Source organism: Phascolarctos cinereus, unplaced genomic scaffold (genome assembly GCF_003287225.1).
Source record: "Phascolarctos cinereus isolate Bilbo 61053 unplaced genomic scaffold, phaCin_HiC Scaffold_2;HRSCAF=192, whole genome shotgun sequence".
In the NCBI taxonomy this organism is placed as follows: Eukaryota; Metazoa; Chordata; class Mammalia; order Diprotodontia; family Phascolarctidae; genus Phascolarctos; species Phascolarctos cinereus.
Genome location: NW_027555625.1, coordinates 233,179,282 through 233,202,114, shown reverse-complemented (window position 1 = coordinate 233,202,114; position 22,833 = coordinate 233,179,282). Strand labels below are relative to the sequence as shown.

At 37.1% G+C, this 22,833-nt stretch overlaps 2 protein-coding genes across 5 annotated transcripts in view; both read left to right on the top strand.

Annotated features, from left to right (window-relative positions):
* The window catches only part of DPM1 (dolichyl-phosphate mannosyltransferase subunit 1, catalytic), a 29,496-nt gene extending 24,961 nt beyond the window's left edge, over positions 1-4,535 (top strand). For 2 of the 4 annotated variants that reach the window (XR_002323991.2, XR_002323990.2), the window contains exons 8-9: positions 1,987-2,210; positions 3,101-3,191. Coding sequence is in view for 2 of the 4 variants with exons in the window: in XM_020984216.2 (XP_020839875.1) it covers positions 3,101-3,215; positions 4,185-4,289 (220 nt within the window). In the remaining 2 variants the exon portion in view is untranslated. Of the gene's footprint in view, positions 1-1,986; positions 2,211-3,100; positions 3,216-4,184 lie in introns of those variants that run through there. The other 2 variants (XM_020984216.2, XM_020984215.2) reach the window with 1 other exon arrangement.
* Positions 4,536-10,430: 5,895 nt separating this feature from the next.
* The window catches only part of ADNP (activity dependent neuroprotector homeobox), a 30,713-nt gene continuing 18,310 nt past the window's right edge, over positions 10,431-22,833 (top strand). Inside the window, exon 1 of the mRNA XM_020984212.2 lies at positions 10,431-10,514. The gene's annotated coding sequence lies outside the window, so the exon portion shown is untranslated. The remainder of the gene's footprint in view (positions 10,515-22,833) is intronic.

Sequence of the window (22,833 nt, the reverse complement as noted above, 5' to 3'; positions counted from 1 at the left end):
CCCTAGAAAAGCATGTTTGAGGTTTTTTTTAATCTTTTTATTGAGCTTTGTGGTCCTTTTGTATGTAATTTTAAGGACAATTCAAAATGGACCTAAATGCCTTCTTATCTTTTTCCTTGTATCTTCTGATATGCTACAAAGGTCTTTGATTTAGAGCCAAAAGGGACCTCAAAGGACATCTTCCTCATTTCACAAATGAGGAAACTGAATCCCATAGACGTTAAGTGACTTCTCTAAGGTCATACAGTTAGTAAGTAGCAGATCTGGGTTTTGAACCCATATGCTCTGATTTCAAATCCAGGTTGTCTATTGTACCTTCCTACTTCTAGAAACTATTTGATGTGATTGTGGCAAATGCCTAAGGGACAGCACTACCAAATTTGCCATCCTTAAAGGTAAAAAAAAATTATTGATTCATTTTACTCCAAGGCTAAGTTCTTTTTCACAAGCTTAGTTTTGTTTTCATTAGCTACTATAGATTTTAGGATGGTATTTAATGCAATTATAGATGTACTTTTTTAAGGAAAGCCTTAAGTTTTAAAAGCTTGACAACTAAAAAAAACCCCACTAAATTAGAAAGTGATTTATTTATATTAAAGGATTACTGCAGGCCAACTCTCCTAGTGCCTAAAGTAATAGCCAAAACCTTATCAATAAAGAAGAGAGAGAATTTTGAAGCTAAAATGCTATATAATCCATGGCCAATTGAAGATCATGCCGAAATCACAGTTCAGAAGGGCTTTATGTTAATATAAGCCATTAGGAAAACAGGATAGTTTTATTGACAAAAATTTGATTTATATATGAGCTATAACTGTTTTCATCAGTTTTCATCAGTTTGGTCCATTTACATTTCTCATACCTAACTTTCAAGAAGAGGAAATAAATCATGGAGACATATATGTTTAACATAGTGTTTTATTGCTGCGTGACCATCATAAGTTCAGAGATGGAAACTAGAGGCCTTACAGCTTACAGGGCTAAGTAGTGACATAGGTAGAAGGTAGATCTCTAAGGAATGTATTCCTGCCTTACACTTAGGAATAGCCAAATAGATAAAGAATTTGGTACTTCTAAGGCCTCATGTGTCATGTTTAGACTGTTTCTACACTGTTTTGCATTAGGTTTGTGTGGAAGCAAGTGCCTGGCAAATAGTAAGTAAGCTATTAACCAGTGCTTGTTAAATGAATGAAATAGCATACCTGATTTTAAAGGTGGTCAGTAAACATATGGTGATGTGAAGATAATGTCAGGTTTCTAATTCTTATTTAAGGATTATTTGATATTTACTACTTAATTTTTAAATAATCAAACCCTATATTCCCTTCTCAGGAAAAAAGATTTGTGGGTTGAGGGGTCCCAAAACTGAATAAATCCTCATATTTCTCCTTGCTCAGCCAAGCCATACCCACCCATTAGGAACTCCCAGCATGAAAACTGAAGAATTAGAAAAGCCTTAGAACAAGTTCCAAAGGGAAAAAAAAAAAGCTCAAAACAATGAATGCTGATTTCCAAATATAACCCTTAGGCATTGTGGAATGAGGTTGCCCTAATTTGTCAAAGAACAAAAGGAAGGAAATAGACAGTTTTTGTTGAATGTGAAAAGGATTTTTCTACAAAAGCCTCTTAAGTGGACCCCCTTCTAAAGATGGGTTCTCTTAAAAAAAAAAATGGAGATGGCAATTTAGTGCATTTCTGCCACTGTGGATCTTGGGCAAATCATTTGACTTCCCTGGGCTTCAGTTTCCTCATTTGTAAAATAAGGGGTTTGGAATAGTTGAACTCTCAAGTCCCTATGGGAAAGTAAGAACCCTAACTATACCCTTTCCTTTAAAAAAACAAGTCCAAGGTTTTTTAGATTGGGGAAGTTGTAGAAGTAGGGAGCACCTTTCCATTTGAATACTGGTTGAAAAGAATGTGTAGAGGTTTGCCCAGTATATAGAGGTCTGCTTTTTGTACTTATGTTACTGGTTTTCTTTGTTTCAGGCTTATACTTCCTTTTGAAGATGCAGGTTGCCACATTTTCTATCCGTTAGGAATGTCCCTATCCTCAGCTTTGCCACCTCCCATCTTGTGAGCAAATACAACCTGTTGCGTTCTCCTCTGAGACAGAGCTCTAGTACTTGGAGGCCTAGTTTGTAGCAACTTGGAGTAGCCTGTTTCTCAGAGAGCATATTGAGCTTTTATTGTAAAACCCTAGGGACATTTAGGTGAGAAAATGGAGTTCATTATTATGCTTTTTCTTATCTTACATTTCTACTTTTCCTTCTCTGTGTGCCTTGCTCTTTTTTCCTCTGGAAAGGTTTTCCATGGTCTGTTACTTTCTTAATATCTCAGAATTTTGTTTTTTCTTTAGTCTTTTTAAAAGTCTCTTTTCAAATGATAAAAAATAACTAATGAAATTTTAAAGCACCTTTTTCTACCAGAATTTGGCAGAAAATTGACTATAGTAAACTGTTCTTCAAATGATTTACTTAACTATAATTAACAGTTTTTCATACAATTTGAAGAAAGATATACACTTCCCTGAAAGATGCAAATATTGTAAGATTTTTATGATTCAGAATATACAAAAATGATTAAAATATTCACTTAAGTTTTCATGTTAAACTATACAAACATCTATGAATTTCAGGGAATAATTAGATGTTATTATATTTAGGTATGTAAGTAGATGTGGGATCTCATTGATGTGGCTACTCCCCTCAAGAGATAAAGCTTGTAACCCACCCTGTGTGACTCTTGTCCATAAATTCTCTAGAGTGGGTCCACCCAACGTGCTGGGGTCCTTGAGAATATGTGTATATCAGAATAGTATGCAGATTCAATTTTCCCTCATTCTCACCGCTGATCAGCTTGCCTTTTTTAGTCATACATCTCTTTTATAATCTTTATGTTTCTCTTGCAATACTTGGCTGGGAATGTGTTGTGACCTATCCATGCCCATTATGGGTCTCTTTATGACTCTTTGGATGGCCCTCAATTTAATTCTTCTGAGAGGGGGGTACTTCATGACTCAAAGCCCTAAAAATGTGGACCTGTGATAATATGGAAATCAGTTTTACTATCCCAGGCTTCATATCATTCTCGTGCTTTACAGGCTATACCGAAAGGAAGTTCTACAGAAATTAATGGAAAAATGTGTTTCTAAAGGATATGTCTTCCAGATGGAGATGATTGTTCGAGCTAGGCAACTGAATTTTACTATTGGAGAGGTATGAGACTAATCTGATTAGAAAAGCATATTTAATGCTAAGAAATCACTAAAACTACATACTGGGCTTCTCATTTTAAAAAGTTAAGGGTTTTTCTGTTTGTTTTTTAAGGAAGGATTAATAGAAGAAGGTTAGCATTCCCTTCTAGAGTACTGTTAGAACTCTGCCTCCATTTACCCCTTTTTTTATTTTGTCCTTCCTTTAATTATTAATTTATTATGACAGACATCTATCCGTGCCTATTTAGGGTCACTACCAAAAAGAATCAGCCTCGCCTGAGTCTAATTATTGTAAATTTCTCTCCTACTATCAGTTTAAGCACATAGGCAACATTAAATTGTAAAATACATGGGTCCTAGGTGCCTAGTTCATCTAGGAGTGGGTGAAAATTTTCTGGAACTGTGAAGAAATAAATGAGAAAATAGGTTTAGGTTGATACTAAGTAGTAATAGAATACTACTATTTAAATACAACTTAATGTCATGGCACCCATTTATAAAATTATGAAATGAGAAAAATTATAATGATAAAATTTTTCTTTTAAAAGCCCCCAAAAAATTAAATTAATATTTTTAGTTTTGGAGTAGAACATTTTCTTGAAGCAGAATTGCAGGCTTAAGAGAGTTCAGTTTGTTTTTGAGTTGAACTTCTTTTCAAAGCGGCATCATTTGGTTCACATGGTATAATTTCAGATCTTAAAATCCATGGGTTATTATGGAGGGTATCCACATCAGTGAGATCATGAATGCATTGAAACATGAAATCCTCACTCAGTTTTGGTGACTCTCATCATACAAAAAAACTCCAACATAATTTAAACTTAAAACATAAACTTGGTAATTATTTGCAAACTCTACCAATTCTGTGTTTAACTTAAGTAAAAGTTTGGTATGGTTTTGCACCACATTGAGATTCTGCTTATTTGCTTTTTTTAAAAGGATATATTGTTTTTGTTTTGTTTTCAAATAGGTTCCAATCTCATTTGTGGATCGAGTTTATGGTGAATCGAAGTTGGGAGGAAATGAAATAGTCTCCTTTTTGAAAGGACTGTTGACTCTGTTTGCCACTACATAAGACGACACTATTCATTTTATATTTAAATTATCATGTTCATTTCATTTTAAACATAAGACAAAAGACCTGGTTGGTGATTTTTAAATTGTACTCTTAAACCATAAACAGTAAGGTAAGGTAAATTTCATATGCACCTTAATTTTTTTTTCTGGAGGTCTGTTTCACATCCATGTAAAGAAAGAAGAAATATTCTTTATGTCTGTTTACAGTTGTAATAAGATTTATAAATAAATTTTATAAGACATGGTTTGGATTAAGCATTATTGATAAATTGGATTTTCTTGTGAAGTTTTTAAATAATAATAGTAAAAGCAAAGTTTCTAGCTTCGGGTACCTATGGAATATAGATTTTAAAAGAATTATGTATGTACATAATTGAGATATATTCCTAAAATGTTTACATGGAAAACATTCACAATCCAGCATTTGGTTTAAAATATCTTCTCTTAAACTAATAAGGAAAGCAACCAGCCTATCTTAAATTAACATTTTAGGTTCTTTGCCTCATTGCAGCTTGAATGAGTAGATCTGTTTTAACCCTTGAATTTGAAATACTGCATTCTAATATGAAAAATCATAGTAAAAATTAAACCAGTTGACTAATGATAATATTAAATGTATATTTTGAAGGTAGATGAAAGTTGTATAGCTATAAATTCATAGATATGTCAAGCTGTTAAGAACTTTTTCCTCGATGAGAAAAAAATCCAATTCATACAAGATTCAAACTGCTATTCTAGTCATTTTTAAACAATTTACTGAATTCCTTTTCTTGGGCCTTTTTCTAAGAAAATACATTTTTTAAATAATGAATTTACATATGTGTGTTATTCCATTGTGCTCAAAAGTACATATAGACACATTATGGCTAGTTATATAGAACAGCAAAGGCTCATAATTCTTAAAAACAATTAAGGAACAGCTGTTGGCACCAAACTGGAAGTTTAAGTTAATTGTTGGAAGTGTAACTGTTATATATTTATCTCCTTCCTGCATTTGAAAAAGTTTTGATATTTTAGAAAAGGCAAATAAATTCCTTGTGTGGGTTACTTAGTAAGTATAGGTTAAGTCAGGCCTGCACAACCTGCAGCTCTTGGCCACTTATGGCCTGCCAAAGATTTTCAGGCTGCCTGAGAAAAATGGAGAGGGAAACATCCTTTGTATGTAGAGGAAATCCTTTGGAGTGCTGCAAGCAGTAAACCAGTGGGATGCAGGGGTTATGCAGGCCTGGGTTAGGTCATTATGTATTTGGGCAGCTAAGTGGTGCAGTGGATAGAATTCCTGGGCTGGAGTCAAGAAGACTCATCTTCCTGAGTTCAAATTTGGCCTCAGATGTTTCTAGCCATTCAAATCACTTCACCATTTATTTGCCTTGGTTTCCTCATCTGTAAAATGAGCTGGAGGAGAAAAATATCAAACCACTCTATTATCTTGGCCAAGAAAACCCCAGATGAAGTCACAAAGAGTTGAACACTGCCGAATGTGTATTTTGCCCAAAGTTACTTAGATAATATTTATTATTTTTAAAAATCTTTAACACAAAACCATACACACATTCCTAAGTAATAGTGAGCTTTTTCTCAAAAAGATAGTAAGTTTTAGATAATTCTGTATGAGAGTAAAAATGTAAGTTTTTGTTTGGTGTAACCCTGTGATTTCATTGTAAGCAGTTCTTAGTGAGGAAACTCCTACCAAATGCCCATTAACCACAACAGGTATGCAACTTAGTGTCCTAAAATTGCCCCCAGCACTGAGAAGTTGAGTCATTTGCCCATGGTCACACAGCCAACTAATCTCAAACTTCAGCAAGTCTTTCTGAACTGGAAGCATGCTGTATTCACTATTTCATGGTGCCTCTCATATTTTGCTTTCGTGATTCTGAATGAGTAGAAATTAATATAGCTAAATAAATACCTAGTAAGCTGAATAGATAATTAAATATTACTAATATAGAGATAGACATAATAAGTGAAAAAAGCAATAAATCCTTTTTAACAAGTTGCACATAGCAACACTGCAGAAGTTGAGAGCTTTTAAAGGCTAAATATACTTTCTTTTTTTTTTTCAAACAAATACATATACTCTTTTGTTCTCAACATATAGTACATAAATAGAGATTGGGTAAAACTCATTCTAACAATGGAGTTAAATAAGATTCACTTCTAATTATTTTGTTGGTCAAGTAAGTTACAAAAGTTGCTTGCACTTTATTCGGCATTCCTTAATTAGACATCTGCCAATTTTGTTACCCTTAATTACTAAAATAAATCCCCTTCAGGAATTTCACCAGTAAAGACATTTTAAAAATTGATATTTCACATTGCCATTGCCTCTCAAACAAGTCATATCAGAAATGCCAAAATTTATATTTAATTGTATGATGCAGTTTCTTTTTAAAATATATATGTTTAAATCCATGTGTTCTTTCCACATTGTTAGTTGAATCTCAGTCCAAAGCCCCACCATCCAAAGAGGGCTATTTTCTTTATTTCAAACCTTAACTTGCCCACCAGGGGTCAACCTTTCTTAAAGAAGTTTACTCTTAATTCATTCTCATTATTACATTTTTATTAACAAGAAACCTTCAAACAACTAGAAATGCTTCTTTTATTTTGTAAAGTAGAATATAAAATTTAAATTGATAAGGAAAATGAGAATCCTCATTACCAATTTTTGTGAATATGCTTGTGTTTTACTTTGTTAAATCTTAATATAACAAAAAGGAAGAAAGCAGTACATCTAAAATCAGCTCTGCCCTGTATGACTATGAGCAAGTCACTTAACTAACAGATTTGGACATCAGTTTCCTCAGCCTTAAAATGAAGGGCCTGGACAATGTGACTCTTAATTCACTTCCAGCTCTAAAGATTCTATGACTTCATTGTAAAGTACATTTTATAGAGGTTAGAAAACTAAGAGAAAAGTAGCAGTGAATTAAATGTAAGTAGTATTACATTTTCTAATTTACTTAAACGCAATATCAAAAAAAATTTTATCAGTAAAGCATTATTTCACCATTTAGAAGTCAATTCAAAAGGATGTTATAGTATCTAAGAGCATTTTTATAGGAAAAATAGATTTTGCCATTTTGCTTTTGAATCTGTTATCCAATTTTTGCTTTAAAAATTCCTAAATTTTAAAATGTAGGATGTGTAGTTTCTTACAGTTTTGGTACTATAGTCTGATACCTAAAGCTTTAAAAAAAAACACCAAAACTTGAAGCCAAGAAAGAGGTTACATTATTTTGCTCAAGTTCTGTTTTATTAATAGCTTTTATTAACTGCTTTATTTTTAAAGTATAATTAGCTTCTTTACTTCCCTTATGGCTTTTGAGTAAATATAACACTTTTCCCTTTTGCCCACTTCTAATTTTATGGTTTTGGTTTTTGAAAAAACTTAAATCAAATTAAGAGTTAAAACATACATTTTGATATTCATAAGAACCCTAGCCAGCCACCTTCGTTTGGAAATTAGTATGTGGAATACTTCGGGCTGGTGACAACTTGTTGAACCTTATAGGCTCACACATAGGATTTATAGCTGGAAGAGACACTTGGAAATCATCTACTTGAACCCCATCTTTTTATATAAGGAATAAGTCTTGGGTGGAGTGGAAGTCATAGTCAGGACTTGCAGTGAAGGTCATACAGGTAGAAGCAGCAGAGATGGAATTCAAACTCTCATCCTCAGATTCTATGAGCGTAAATACTAAAATTGCTTTGAGGACACTGAAATACATAATCTTCAAATTACAATATCTTACACAAATTTGTAGGCCTCTAATTCTTTTGTGAAAGTATGAATTAGGTTTTAATATTTTTTCTAACTTGAAATTCAGGAATGTTGTAAAAGCTAAATTGCTACTTTAACACTCTTAAGCATGCTTTATGGAAATAAGCCAAATTATTTAAGGGAAAACAATTTAAGATTTTTTAGATCTGGAAGGGACCTTAGAAATCATTTAGCCCAACCCCTCATACAGGTGAGAAAACTGAGGCTGAAGAGGAAAAATGACTTGCTGAACGTCACACAGAAAGTAGGAGAATCAGGATTTGAAACTAGGCTTTAAAGCCCAGTGCTCTTTTTGCTATGCTCTACTGCCAGTTTAACAGTGTTAGTAGAAACATACCAAACTGTTTTGCTATTTAGTATCATAAAGCTACTCAGTACTTTCAGTTAACCACCTTCATAAAGTGATGTTTAGTGGTTTTGCTGGCTTACTCTCAGAAAGATAGATTTAAAAGTGTAGACAAAGGCAAACAATATGGGGGGATAAGAAGGAGGGAAGGGAATGGTACTTATTTTTACATGAGATGCATAATGTAGAATGGAGTTTTGCCTAAGTTGAACTTTGCAGATCCTAAGTTCCAGCCTCCCTAATGCCCTACCCAATTGAATAAGCTTTAAAAAGAAAAGTAGAGCTTTCAGGGCCAGAATTTCTCATCTTTTGACATTATTAATCCCGTGAAAATGAATGCTGGCTTCTAAAACAAATAATATTGGATAAAAATTCATGACCAACAAGGAGTATTTTCTAACAAAATACATGGCTGTGTTTTTATCTATGTATGTATATATAATGTTGGAAAGGACCTTAGAGATGATCTATTTTAGACCAACCTTCCCTCATTTTACAAATGGGAAAATTGAGGCTCAGATTTAATGACTTGCCCCAAGGTCTATCCATAATATGTCTTTGGATGTCTATGGAGAATGTAAAATTACAAAGAAACAACTAACAATCTGTAAAAATCAGTTTTCATCTGCAGGAATATTCTCACCAAGCCAGGTGGTGGATGGGAAGCCTGGGCTGAGAAACTTAATTCACTAAATTCATTGTAAGATTTAAGACAGTGCCTTAGAAACTTTCACCCATTGAGGAAAAATGAATATGGCTTGAGGGAATGTGGCCTTCCTTTTTGATGTAACTTGAGAGCAACTTAACTGTGGCAGGTGATTTCCCTTTCACCCTTAATCTTAATTTGTCTTTTAGGGACCCTCTTCCCTTGCCCTACATACACACTTTACTTTTCCACGTGGGTGCATCTTGCCACACACCCCCTCCCCCCACCAAAAGTAGTTCAGGCCCAGCTGGGGCCCTGCGCAGGGATTCTCAGTACAGCCACCTGACTGAGTGCTAGGGCAGTGCTTTGGTCCTGCTGCCTCCGCCTGCAGTGGCCAGAGGAAGGCGCCAGCCGCACACACTGGAGGAGGCGGCGCAGTGCGGCCATTATTCAAGGCGCCTCCTAGTGGGTCAATAGCAAATTCATTCCCCACCTCGACACACCTCCCATTCTCGCGAGAACAGCCCCCCTTTAATGATATTATATAACTACCCCAGGGAAGGAGGGGAGAAGAGTTGTTATGACCCACACTGCTAGGGTAAGTGAAATGTGAAGTGAAATGTAAGTGGGGTAAATGCCCCCCCAAAAGTGGGGGGGAAGGGGCAAGAGCCCCCCCCAGCTGGACAATGAGTCCTCTTATGCTAATGAAGGACTTACGTCACTTCCGCTCTTTCTCGGCCGCCATTTTGGCCAGGGCAGGTTCGGGGACTCGCTCCGAGGCGCCTGTATTGTCTGCTGAGGGGAGACGCGGGATCAGGCCCCCTCCCCCGCCTGCCCACCGCCGCCCCCGCCGGCCCGGTCCCCCTAGCCGCCCGCCTGGATCCATGAGCTGAACTCACGCACCCCCCACCCCCTCCCCGGCCGCCGCCATCTTGTGCCCCCCCCTCCCCCGGGCAGCGCTGAGGGGGATTTTCTCTTTTACTCTGACGAGCTCCCTCTCCCGGTCCCGCCGCCGCCGCCTGGCGCTGCTGAGGAGGAAAGAAGCGGCCGAGGCTGCCGCCACCACCGCCGGTGAGGCCGCCTCCCCACCCACCGCCCTCCACCACCCCTCCTCCTCCTCCTCCTCCCCCTTTGTCTGCACCACTCGACGACTCCGCCGCCGCCGCCCGCCCGGGGACTGGAGGGAGCCGCTCGCGCCGCCGCTTCTCACCGGCGTCTCGTGCTGCCGCCGCCTTCACTCTGCTGCGTCCGCTGCTCCCCCCGGCCGCAGCGGCAGCGGCGCGAGCCGGAGCGCGAGACCCTGGGCGAGCTCGCGCCCCCCACCCTGCCGCCGCTGCTGCCGTGCCGCCGCCGCCGCCGCCTGCCCCTCGAGCCTCCCGCCGCTGGGATCCCCCTCCTCGTTACCACGCCGGCTCTGTGCAGCCTCACGAACCAAATCAAGGTAAGCGATTCTTCGACTCTCTTTTTCTTTTATCTTTCTCGATGCATGGAATAATGCACCGATTGGTTTGCACTTTGAGCTGCATGAACTCCTTCCCTCCTCTTCCCTCTCCCCCGCTCCCGGCCCCCCCCACTCCCCACACCCACCCCCCGCTACACGAGGAGAGATGGATACATCCTTTCTCCTTCCCGTGCAGCCTCTTTCGTGTAACCTCCATAAGGTGCAGGCTCCATTGCAATCTTTTCTCAAGTGCAATCATCACTGCAGATCCTCCCGAGTTTGCAAGAGGCACCCCTTGTGCATCCCAGTCCTGCGAAGCTTTGAAGGCGTGAAATAGCTCCTCTGCAGACTTAACATCGCTTTGTTGTTTAAATTTAACCCCCTCCCCCTCATACTAGTCCTCTGTATGCTTAAGCTGCTTGAATGGTTTGATCATCCTCTTGATATAACGGTGTGGACCTAACTACCGGCTTTCTTCTTGGGGGTCTTGGCATCATGTGTAGCTTCTTATATACCCACTCTCCCCATCAAAAAGAAATTCCCCACCTTTTTAGCTCCCGGAGGTGCCTATAGAGGACACAGTTTTCAGCAGCAGCAAGACATATGGATGTGGGCTTGGTTTAATTTTTTTAAAAACAAATTCCTGAGCAGACTTGAGTCTCCTGCCAAATCACCCCGTTCCCAGCTTTTTGGGGAGGGGGGGAAGAGGTTGGATTTGTGAGAAGTGGAGGGACACCAAGGCGGATTAGCATGGCATGAACCGAAGTATTTGCTTTCTGAATTCATTCTTTCTTAGCATGCCAGTTCTCCCTCCCCTCCGGTACAGAGAGCGATAGCATCTCTCCGTTTAAAAATGCCGGCTTGTTTGGTAAACGCTGCTTATTGTCGCAAAGTTGGGGTTTGGACACGCTAATAAGATGACAGAAAATGGCAAGCCAGAGAGCAGAAATTACTGAAATTTAATGAATGGAGAGTAGTAGCCTTACCGCCCTCTTCTTCACCCCTCCTTCCTTCTTCCATTCCCTTCCTTCCCCTCCTTCCCCCCCCCCAACCTGGATGTCTGTGTCTGCTGGAAAAGGCGCGATTGCTTCAGCTCCTCCTGCGCCCAGGATCTGGCTTCTGGGCCAGACCCTGTACTCCTGTTTCCCACATAGTCCCACCCCCTCCTCTGAAAATCATGCACCTTGATGGACTTGCATCTACTTCCTCTACGGGTTTTTGTTTTTGGTTTTTTGGTTTTTGGTGTAGCCCCATGTCTCAGACAAAGCCAATAATTTAATTAGAAAAAAAAAGCTGCTTTCTGGATGTCATTTTAATGCTGCTCCCTCACAACTACCATTTACGATGTTTTGAGTGCATGTGTCTTGATTCTTTGAAAAAGGGGTGATGTGGGAAGTGCACCACAGAAGCCTGATCCAGTTTTTGTTTGGTTGTGTTGTGTTGTGTTGTGTTGTGTTGTGTTTTTTAAATTAAATCTGTATTGTTGCTTCTGGTTTATTGGCCTTGAAGAAAATGCCAGCCCCCACCCAAAATGCACCGCAGCCAAGTCGGCTAAAGGAGATGAGTGTTGCAGTCAGTAGGGGGCGCATTCTCTGCACTGGGTAAGGCTGCAGAGGGGGGGAAGGGCCCCAGATGTACAACCAGGATCTGCTTCACAGCGCCTTCTACAGACCATGGGAAAATGGGCCTAACACACTTAGTTACTCTTGTGAGCTGACATCAGTAGAGACGAGGATTAGTAAGTAAAGCGCAGTAGTTTAAAGATATGTTCATCTTTTGGTTCTTTGGCGAGGTTTTGTTCGTAACAAATGTTCAGTCACCAGCACCTGTATATTACCTCTAATAGCTTCATCATGCCACATACCTAAGATAAGCAGTTTAAAATCTTTGCATTTCTAGAGTCCTTTCCCAGATTGTAGACTTCAAAGATGACCAGGTGTCTGTTTTTAAAGGTCAGGCAAATGGAACAAGTAAGGAAGATGTCAAACTCATTAACATTAAGGGTTTTATTAGTAAGCTGTCAGACCTAAGGTAGGCTTTTAACTCAAAGCAGTGTGGATGTCATTTTAATAAACTTTTGATTATGAAAAGTGTTAACCGAAAACTTCATTATCAGTCTAGTTTGAGAAACGTAGAAATGTGGAGTGTTTAGTGAAAAATCCAGTCCCCATCTTTACACCATGATGTACTAAACTTATACTAAGCTAATGGGTGGTCTAGAGGTAATACTCCCTTCTACTACCATTAGACTATGTTGTGAATTCATGTAGTGTGTTTATTTTGAAGGTTGCAAACTAACAGCTAGAAAGACAAAAATGCCTTCCACTTTCTTCCCCTATTTGCTACTGAAAATAGCCTCAGTTGCTAAAATTTCCTATCAGCCAAGCCACATTCCTCAAGGAGCCAGTTAGAGCTGGTTCCAAAGAGGTGCTTCTGGAAACTAGCAATAACTTGTGGATTTTTGTTTTCAAGTTAGCATTTTTTTTTATAACTAATTGAGCATGTGTGCTACTATATAGTCATATAGAACACTTTAGAACATTTAACTGTTGTTTTGAGTCAATTTAAGGTGTTGCTAGGATGATCAGCTTTTAAAAATTTTTAGACAGTCAACTTTATTCAGAATCCAAGAGGTTTCACAAAACTTTCTTGCTCCAAAATATTGTGATTAGTTATTGATTCATTCTAACAGGTAACGTTTTTGTTGTGAATAATTTTTGGATACACTGAGATAAATTTAGGTAAGGAGAGTGATAGGTTTTTCTAGTGATACATAGTTAAATAAATTATCTCTTAAAGTTATTAGTATTAAATAGTTGGTACCATGTAATATTTGGAGGGTGAGAAGGAAGAGGCAACAAAAGCTGTTCGGGTCTAATGTTATGTCCAAAGAATAGTGATGTTTAGTGTCATGTGGAAATTTATTTGCTTCTTAGAGGTAGCAAACTTTAACCTGTGTCCAAGTGGTTTAACTTGAGTCCCAATACTTAGTATTTGGGGAAAAGTTATATTGAGAACTGTTTAAATTGGAAAACAGTTTCTGAGACTGGAATGTTTCAGAATGTTGGTTGAGAAATGGGAAGGTGCTTTTGTTTGACAAAGTAAATTATAAATAAGTGTGTACCAGTATCTAGTAATGAAAGGAATTCTTTCAGGAACTTTTGGTTAGCTCTTGGAAAGCATCTGTTCTTCAGTGTTTGTGTATGTGCATGCACACAAATAAATAAACATGTATACTTCTACTGGTTTTAAACACCCATGTTTGTGCTTATATCTGTCACTTTCCATGATTAGATCTGGTGAAGGTGGCAGAAAAGGAAGATGGATATCTTTCATTTACAGGGGGGCTCATTATTTTGAAACCAGTTATTTTACTCTGATAGAGATGTACAAGGTGAAGGAGATTAGACTGAAATCTCTAATGAACTCAAAGTATACTTTGAAGTTTAGGTTTTTGTTCCTATTTTTTTTAATATTGGAGGGACAATGTATCATTTACCTTTTTCACCTTAAAATGTGTGCTGGGGGGAGGGAAGGGTGTAGTTAACTTAGGTTTTGCACAAATTAAGATAAAAATAAGATTTTATTCATGTTGAACATTTTAGTATTGGTTACAGGTAACCAACTGAGAAAATTTTTAACAAGTTTCCTAACAAAATTGGTTGGTAAATGAACCCTGATTTATGTCAAATTAGTACAATTGTGCTTGTCATGGAAGAACACACCCCTGAAATTTAAGAATTGACAAGAAAATTATAATCAGAAAACCTATCTGATAACTAGAGTAGAAATATATAATGAAGATTGTACATTGAGTTACTGGTTTCTTTTTAGCTACAGAGAATGGGGTGACTTACAAATCTTGAAAATTGTTATTAAATTTTAATAAGCAGCTTTTCTGAAATGCAGAGAAATCATTCAACAGTGTGAGATTAAGACTAAGGAAATGCACTGGCTACAGATTTAACTGAAAAAAATTCATTTCTAATAAGGAAAGTGGTAGTTGGTTTGGTTGGTGTGAAGAAGGAAGTGGAAATAAATATTTGGGTAGGAGAGAAGAGACAAAAGGAGACTTCAGGTATTTTAATGCATTTTCTTTTTAGAGAATCTACAGATAACAAATTATAGAAATCGAAATAGACTTTTGCAGGTTGTTATGTATGTCAGTCAGATCACTTGGAGTTTTTTTAGAGCTCTCTATTTGGAAAAAACTCATCCAAGTATTAGACCTCAGATTTAGAGGAAGCTAAATCTAACTCCAGAAATGAACAAATTGAGGTTCAACTCTGAACACTTTCAAAATGTTAATTCTTAAGAAAGCTTGAAAATGAAAGTGATAGGTTAAAATTTTGTAAATTTTATTTTATTAGATTAGTATCCGATTTGTGGTTTATCCAAAGATGCCAAGGAGACAGTTATGCAATGAACTGTTAGCCTGGACTTTCAAAGGATTTTCTGTTTGAAGGAATGTCATAAAATATATTATAGATTCCATTATGTAAATTAACTTTAATAATCTGGGTGTAACTTTTATTTACTTGCCTAAGGGGCATGTATAGTAAGACAACCTTGATCTTGAAAATGAATAAGTTAATTAAAATTGGATTCGCAAAGTTCCTTTTTAATGTATGTCATATTGTTGTTCAGTTATTTCAGTCAGGTCTGACTCTTCATGATCCAATTTGGGGGTTTTCCTGGCAAAGATATTGGAGTGGATTGCCATTTCCTTCTTGATGAGAAACTGAGGCAAACAGGATTAAGTGATTTGCCAGGGTCACACAGGCCAGATTTGAATTCAAGAAGATGAGGCTTCCTGACTTCAGGCCTGGCTGTGCCAGCCTAGCTGCCACTGTATGTCACATCAGTGTCACATAAACTTGCAGTGTGATTGGAGGAGGTGGGCAGGGATGGTAGATATGCTATGGTTTATGGTATTAAGTCTGGAACAAATACCGTATTTGTTAATGTGAGTCACTGCCAATTATACCGCTTGTGTTGTCAGTTTGTAAATCCGGATTTAAAATTGATTCGACTAAAAACTTGATGCTGATTGGTTAAATTGATATTCTAAACTGAGATAGCTATGTCCTGTGTACCTATTAAGACTCTTTCCTCTATTATTTCTTCATTCTTTAAGACATGCATTTTAAGAAACTTTTCTTCCGTGGTTTATCCTTTAAATGACATGCACTTTTTCTAGATTTTCTCTGTACAGGATGACCCCAATTCTTACTTTTAACTCCATGGGGGTCCTTTGACTGAGTTTATTAATTGGAAAGTAGAGTAATGGGGTTGCTTATACTTTCTCTTACTACTCCCAGCACCTGTCCCCTGGTCTGGTTATGCCATGCCATCCTTCAATATCAGTCAACCTGGGTGGGTTTTGAGTTGTTTTGTAGTGGGAAGAAAACCCCTTTCTTAAAATATCTGATTAACTATAAGGTTTTTTTTTATTGGTTTTGGTCAAAACTTTTAATATTGAAGATGCTTTTATTTGTCTTTATCTCTTTTCCAGGCTGTTATGAGAAATTCTCTCAGTATCATTGATACTTGGCTTAGTACAAAACAGTAAAAGAAATCTGTCACTCCTGGAGTCTTTCAAGGACTTGAGCATTATTCCAAAAGTTATGAGTTGGAAAAGACAGGAAGTAGACAACTGGGTGTGGTGGAAAGAACACTGGATATGCTTTGGAAGCATGGGTTCAAATCATGGCTGTGCTGCTTGATACAATTATTCTGTGACCTTGGGCAAGTAACCTCTGGACCTTTTCCTCTTCCTTAAAATTGAGGGAGTTGGATTAGATTATTTCTGTGCTTCTTTCCACCTCTCAATTTTATGGTGCAGTTTTATACTATGTGAGTAAAAAAGGCTTTATTTGAACATAGACACTGTCAGACCATTTAGTACCTGGGATTGAAAAGGACTAATATGAATGCATACAATAAAATGCAAGAAAATTTAAGTTTTGCACATATGAATGTAACTTTAAAATCTTTCCAGAGTTTTTTACTATCTCAATAAAATAATATTATCAATACCCTCTCAAAAATGCATTTACAGTTATGTCGAGCCACTCATTCAGCTATAGGTTATATGTATTTATATGGAACTGGCTGATGTGATTTATTTGATGCTTTTAAAACAGCAAAGTACAGTTTATTTATAAAAGCGCTCTTGCTTAGCCTCTTGGAATTATACAAAATATTGGTAGCTTACCCTGTTTTTTTGGTTTTGTTTTTAAAGCTGTTTTTGTGTGTATGTTTCTGTGTGTGTATCCTCCCAAAGGCTTTATTGTTTTACAAGTAGGTAAAACAAGGCACAGAAAAGTTAAATGATTTGCTTGAACTATGACATACAAAGCAATTCCCAGGTTTGTGTTACAGTTCTTTATAATGATCTTGTGAACTCTGATTGAAGAAGTCTCCAATGATTACCTCATAACTTAACTGCTATTCTTTGCCCTTGTATATCATCATCCACCCGAGGATCTTCAGTTGGTGTTTTCCTGTAGTAAGGGTAATTGCACTCAGTGTGTTTAAGTATGGGGCCAGTTAACAGCCGCAAAACATCAAAAATCTCCCTTGAAGGAAAGGAAAAATAGAAATCAGTAGTCTAATCCTGGGGTGCAACATTCAGAAATGGTTGCCCAGAGAAATCTACAAAAATTGAAATAGTGCTTGAACCTAGTGTTTGTGTTAATTTTTTAAAGCAAAAATAATATGGTAGAGGTGGTAAGATTAAAAGAAATGTCATGGGCTTTGAGTTAGATATATATGCTACTAGTTTCTTTCACTAAAAGATCCTCTTTAGATCTTTAAAATTCCTCTCAGGAAACATTTAAATTGCCTGAGAAATAGCTTTTGGGTTTTCAGCAGAAAAAAGAAAAGAAACATGAGTTTATGACCTAGGTTTCTGCCCCAGTATTTTCCCCAGAAATTTATCTAGTAGCTCCCAATTCCATTCCTCCAGTTAGCAACTATTTGCATTCTCTCTCCCCCCCCCCCTTGGACCCATCCAAAAAATCTCAAACCCATTGAAAACAGCTGGACCTTCAAAAATGAGACTGATTTGGTAACCTGCATGCCATCAGACCTCACCCCTCTTAGTCCATTTCGTATAGTTCACTACTCAGAGTGTTTATGATTGTGTAGGAGAATGGGGGGGAAAGTGTGTTAAGCTGTCGGGCTAGCATCCAGGTATTCTTATTCAATGATAATAGAGTGGAAGTATTCCTAAAAATTGAATTGGGGGCAAAGTGAGTTTAGGTAGGAGAATCCTTGATGGTGGTGGATTTGCTCTGAACTTCAGTTGACTTTAGACAACGTGAATTTTCTGGGTCATTTCTTTTCTTTGTAAAAATAGGACTTTTGTGGGGAAAGAATGAGGGTTGAGCCCTTGGATAACATAACTTGCTTATAGGAATGTTAAAAATAAATACCTCTGGCTGACTTGTACTCTGGAGATGTCTTGGAAAAACTTAAGAAAGATGTTTAAATTAAGTTTTTGAGCAAATAAGACAGTTATGGGTTCTGTGTAGAATTGGTTCTGACCTATTTGGAATATGAGTAATATATTATTTATTCTGTCTTGAACCATTCAGGTAGAGGGACGTGATTAATTTCAGAGTGGATACAAATGTGTATGGCTGAATTTCTTCACACATTTCTTCTTATGAATGATCTCATTCTCATTTTCAAATCTGATAGACTGTATATAGAAAGTTTTACCAAGTGCCATATTCTTTATTGTCTACACAGTAGGATAAAGTGCTGATGGTGGTGTCTGTGGCACATCATTCCGTTACCCACAGCTTAGTGATTCTCTGAATTTTTCCCTTTCTGTCAGTATTGAGAATTCCACTTATTAAAAATAGTCCATTAAGAAATCATTCCTTTCCTCATAATTTCTTCAAATATTCATTAGTAAATTGTAGCTTGATGAAATTAGTTAGGTGTATTTCTGAAACTGTGGCCAAAATAGTAGGCTAAATTTAAAAAATATATATATTGATGGCTTACAGTTGTAAGCAGCAGCAGTTATATTTAAATCCAAGTGTCACCTTCAAAGCAAGGGTAGCCTATGTTTGAAATCCATGCAATTCAAATGGAGATTCCAGTATGTAGAATTAGAATTGGACCTCAGAAGTAATCTATAAAACACCCCCATCCCCATTTTACACTTGAGAAAACTGAAGGCTAAAGGTTGTATCTTGCCATGGTTCACACAGGTGGTAAGTAGCAAAAGCAAGAATCAAATCCAGGTCCAGACTCCAAATCCATTGCTCTTTCCACTCTGTAATGCTGCCTTTACACTGCAAATATTCCAGATGTATTTTATACATTTACAGATGTAGCACAGCAACATAGTATAAAACATTGTAGAGGGCCATTGAGAAATTTGAAACAGTGATTGTGCTAACTGTATCTTGGATAGATTACATGTGTGTTTAAAGTATTAGTGTATAAAAACATCACATTGTATGTCTGTACGCATGTATGTATGTATGCACAGTATGCTGTGTAGATGAAGAGTTGTTGCTGTGACAACCAGGACTTTCCTGCCTTTCAGGAATGGCAACATTGCAGTATAATTATATCCACTATATAGTTTGCAGGCTTTTCAGTAGGTAATTCACTGCTGGGAAATAATTCACTGTTTTTTTAGTGATTGTACCAATAACTGACTCCTATGTAGAAGAAAATAAGCCTTGATAAGTTTATCCTTCGTCTTTGCAAGTTTGCATTAAGTTTGACTTACTGGTTTTTAGTGGGTTGCTTTTACTGTTCTCTAAACAGGTGTGGTGTGGAGGTCAAAGCTAATGTTGGACGTTAGCCAATTCCACACTGACCCTAACAGTGTTATTGACAGGTTGGATAAAAGGTTGGTTATTAGCTTGGGCTCTTTGTATCCCTCCTGGTTCTTTGCATTTCTATTATTGTTAACCTCAATTCAGATTTTTATCTCCTCTTAGATTATAATAACCTCCTAACTGTTCTCCCTTCCTCCATATTCTCTCCTCTTAATCCATCCTACACAGAGCCATGAAATTAATCTTTCTAAAATACTGTCATTATTGTGTTGCTTCCCTTTACAAAAAAAAAAGATTCCAGTGTTTTCTTGTTGCTTTCTGAATTAAGTCCAAACATCCTGGCATTCAAGGCTCTCACAATCTGACTTCAACCTATTTTCCCAGTTTTATCTCCCATTATTCTTCAACAAAAGGTATTTATGTCATTTATTGGAGATATTTATATGCATATCTTATCATTCCTTGATGGCAAAAACCTTATATCCTACAATTCTGTATTTGTGTAACTGGATATTCACCCTGAAGCTTTAGGACCATACTGTGCTTGTACTAAGTAGGCATTCCAACAGTTGTAGAATGAATGAATGACTATAATAAGGAGCTTCAGTTACTTTTTTGTGATGGTAGTTTCCTCAAAAGGTATTCTCCTTTTGCAAAAGGTAGGTAGCCTTAGGTGACGGTAACTTGTTAAAATTATATGTATCTTTAAGGTTACTCAGTAACCAGGGTCTGTATTGACATCGGTTCTTACCCTCTAATTGTTGCTGGTACTCTCTACTACAGTATGTTAATAGAGCAGAAAAGTATTTAATCCTGGTAAAGTCTGGTTTTGGGGGCTGATAGTTGGCTTTTTTAAAACACCCATCGATGACTTCTGTTTCTTATATCATCATATTTATCCCCAGGTATGTTCTATTGCATTTCTACTTATTTCATTAAATGTTTGCCTGGATCCTGTCTTCCCTGCGAAGTTGACACCAGACTTAGATAAAATGTTGGGTTGAGAATTAAAAAAAAAAAACCAAACCCTAAAATATATCATACAGTCTCGTAGCTGATCACTGACAAACTTCAGATGTGTCATGCATATTTGCAGGTCTGTTCTGTTTCTTTATTAGCTGACTCCTTTACCTATAATTTCAGGTGACTAAAAAAGTCAGTTCTCTAAATTGACCTAATTAACAATGTAAATGTAATTTAGAATGACTTGGTGAGCTAGATGTAAATGCTCATTTACTGTGGAGAATGCCAGTTTCCAGATTTCATTGACTACAATGGTATTGACTGTTTTATCTGAAGTAAAAGGATAAAAAATTGTGATAAATTCAGGGTGGAGGGTGTTGATTAGTTCCTCTAATGCATAGGTTATAGGAAAGTTTGTATAATTTATATAAACTACAAAGTGTTTAAGCTAGAATGTCTACCTATAATCTGAGCATAATTTTGATTTTATTATATCTTTTCTAGCTAAACTGGTTTAAAAAAAGACTATTTAAACCTAGAAGGGACCTTAGAGTTCGTCTAGTCCAACCCTCTCATTTTACAGATGAAGAGGCTGAGGTTAAGGAACATTAGCAAGGTCACACAGGTTGTTGTAGAGTGAATTCTACTTAGGTACAAGTTGAACTAAATTACTTTGATGTACCTCCCAGCTCGTGTAGTAATGTGAAATTTAACTTCTTTTTTCTTGGCCTTCAAACTAATACTAAGTACTAATCAAAACATAACCAATTTCACATAATAAATTTTACTGACGTTAGATTATAGACTCTTAATGGGAAAGAATTTAAACGAAGAATTGATGGAAGCTGAACTTTCTTGGTATTGTAAAGGGTTATGTTTCCATTATCATGTTATCTTGAAGTTATCAGGAGTTTTTTCTTAAACCCCCCTTTGTAGTTCTGCCCGTGTATAAATCTCAAGCTATATAGGAAGGTTCTGTTCTGAATCTAGAGCTAGATGCCGTACCATCTGTTCAACATGCCTCATCTTACAAAATGAAGAAACTAAGGTTCGTAGAAGCAAAATGACTTGCCTAAAGTTACACAGGGTAGTAAGTGAAAAGGCCAGTGTTTGAACCCATGTCCTCTGATTTTAGTCCTGCATATTTTCTTTCGTACCATGTTGCTTCTCTATTAAAAGTACATAAATGTACTTTTAATGAAGATTGATTGAAGGACCTGTGACTCTCTCATCATAATCTGTTGCTCTCCCTCAGATCCTTTTTACAGGATTTCAACTTGGTCCCATCCATACCAGCAAGGAAGCTGTGCTAAGCACTTCTGGAAGTTCTTACAATTTTCAAGCCACCAGGCTACCATTAATATGCTGGAGCAGTTGCTTACTTAATGTTATTCTAGTGATCTGGAAAACTTAAAGTAACTCACAGTGCCTCATTTACATCAGTGGGAGTGGTTCATTCACCTGTAAGAGCTGGCTCTTTAATAAAGGGATGCTAAAAAGAAAAAAAATCAGCTTAATGGTAGATGTTAATGATGGACACTTTTTTCCCCCACATCAAATTGTATCAGTTTATATGGTATCTTAGTAGACAGGCACCCTTTACATTTTGCTTCCAGGATAGAAATTAGATTCATCGATTGCTTAGTTCCACATCCTAATCTTACTTGGATTTTGATGTTCCTGCTACTGATCCCAGTGTTCTACCTATATTCAGTTGCCCAATATGAAAGTAAAAATAGCTGATAATGTTGGGGGAACTTTTAGTAACTTAAATCCTGAATTATGACTAATCTTTTTAAAGAGTAAAATTCATAGGGGGCAGCTAGGTGGCGCAGTGGATAGAGCACTGGCCCTGTGTTCAGGAGGACCTGAGTTCAAATTCGACCTCATATACATAATGCTTACTAGCTGTGTGACCCTGAGCAAGTCACTTAACCCCATTGCCTAACCAAAAAAAAAAGGAGTAAAATTCGTACATGAAGTACTTTAAGTTATAAAGAACTCAACTAGGATTGAACCTTAGTTGTAGAACTACCTAAATGTGGCTTTTAGTGTCCCTATTTTGATGATTTCTCACTGAGCACTTAGATAATTTTTTTAAACATACATCAATCTGTACACTACATAGTTGGGTTTTTTTCCTTCTCGCTTCTTTTGGTTAAAATGTGAAATTTCATAGGTTTGCATTCTGGCTTATAGAAAAAAACCACAGTTTACATGAGTAAACTTGCATGAGTGATTACCTCATGTTTGTTGGAGGAATGCTGTCATTCAAAATTCTGAGAATTATGTAGCCCTCTCCCTAATTTCATATCAGTGAGCTAACAATTCTCTCCACATATTATCCTCCTCAAAAGGGATGAAACACTTGGAGTCAATTTTTTTTTAAGTTTTTATTTTTTAAGTAGGTTCTGTTTAAAGTACTGCAAAGAATTGGGAGGTGAGAGGTGGTAAACCATCAGTTAACCAAAGTTAGAGTTCATCTGGAAAAATGTTGGAATTAGCATTTGAACTGAACAGTGCAATTTCAGTGAAATTAATTTGAG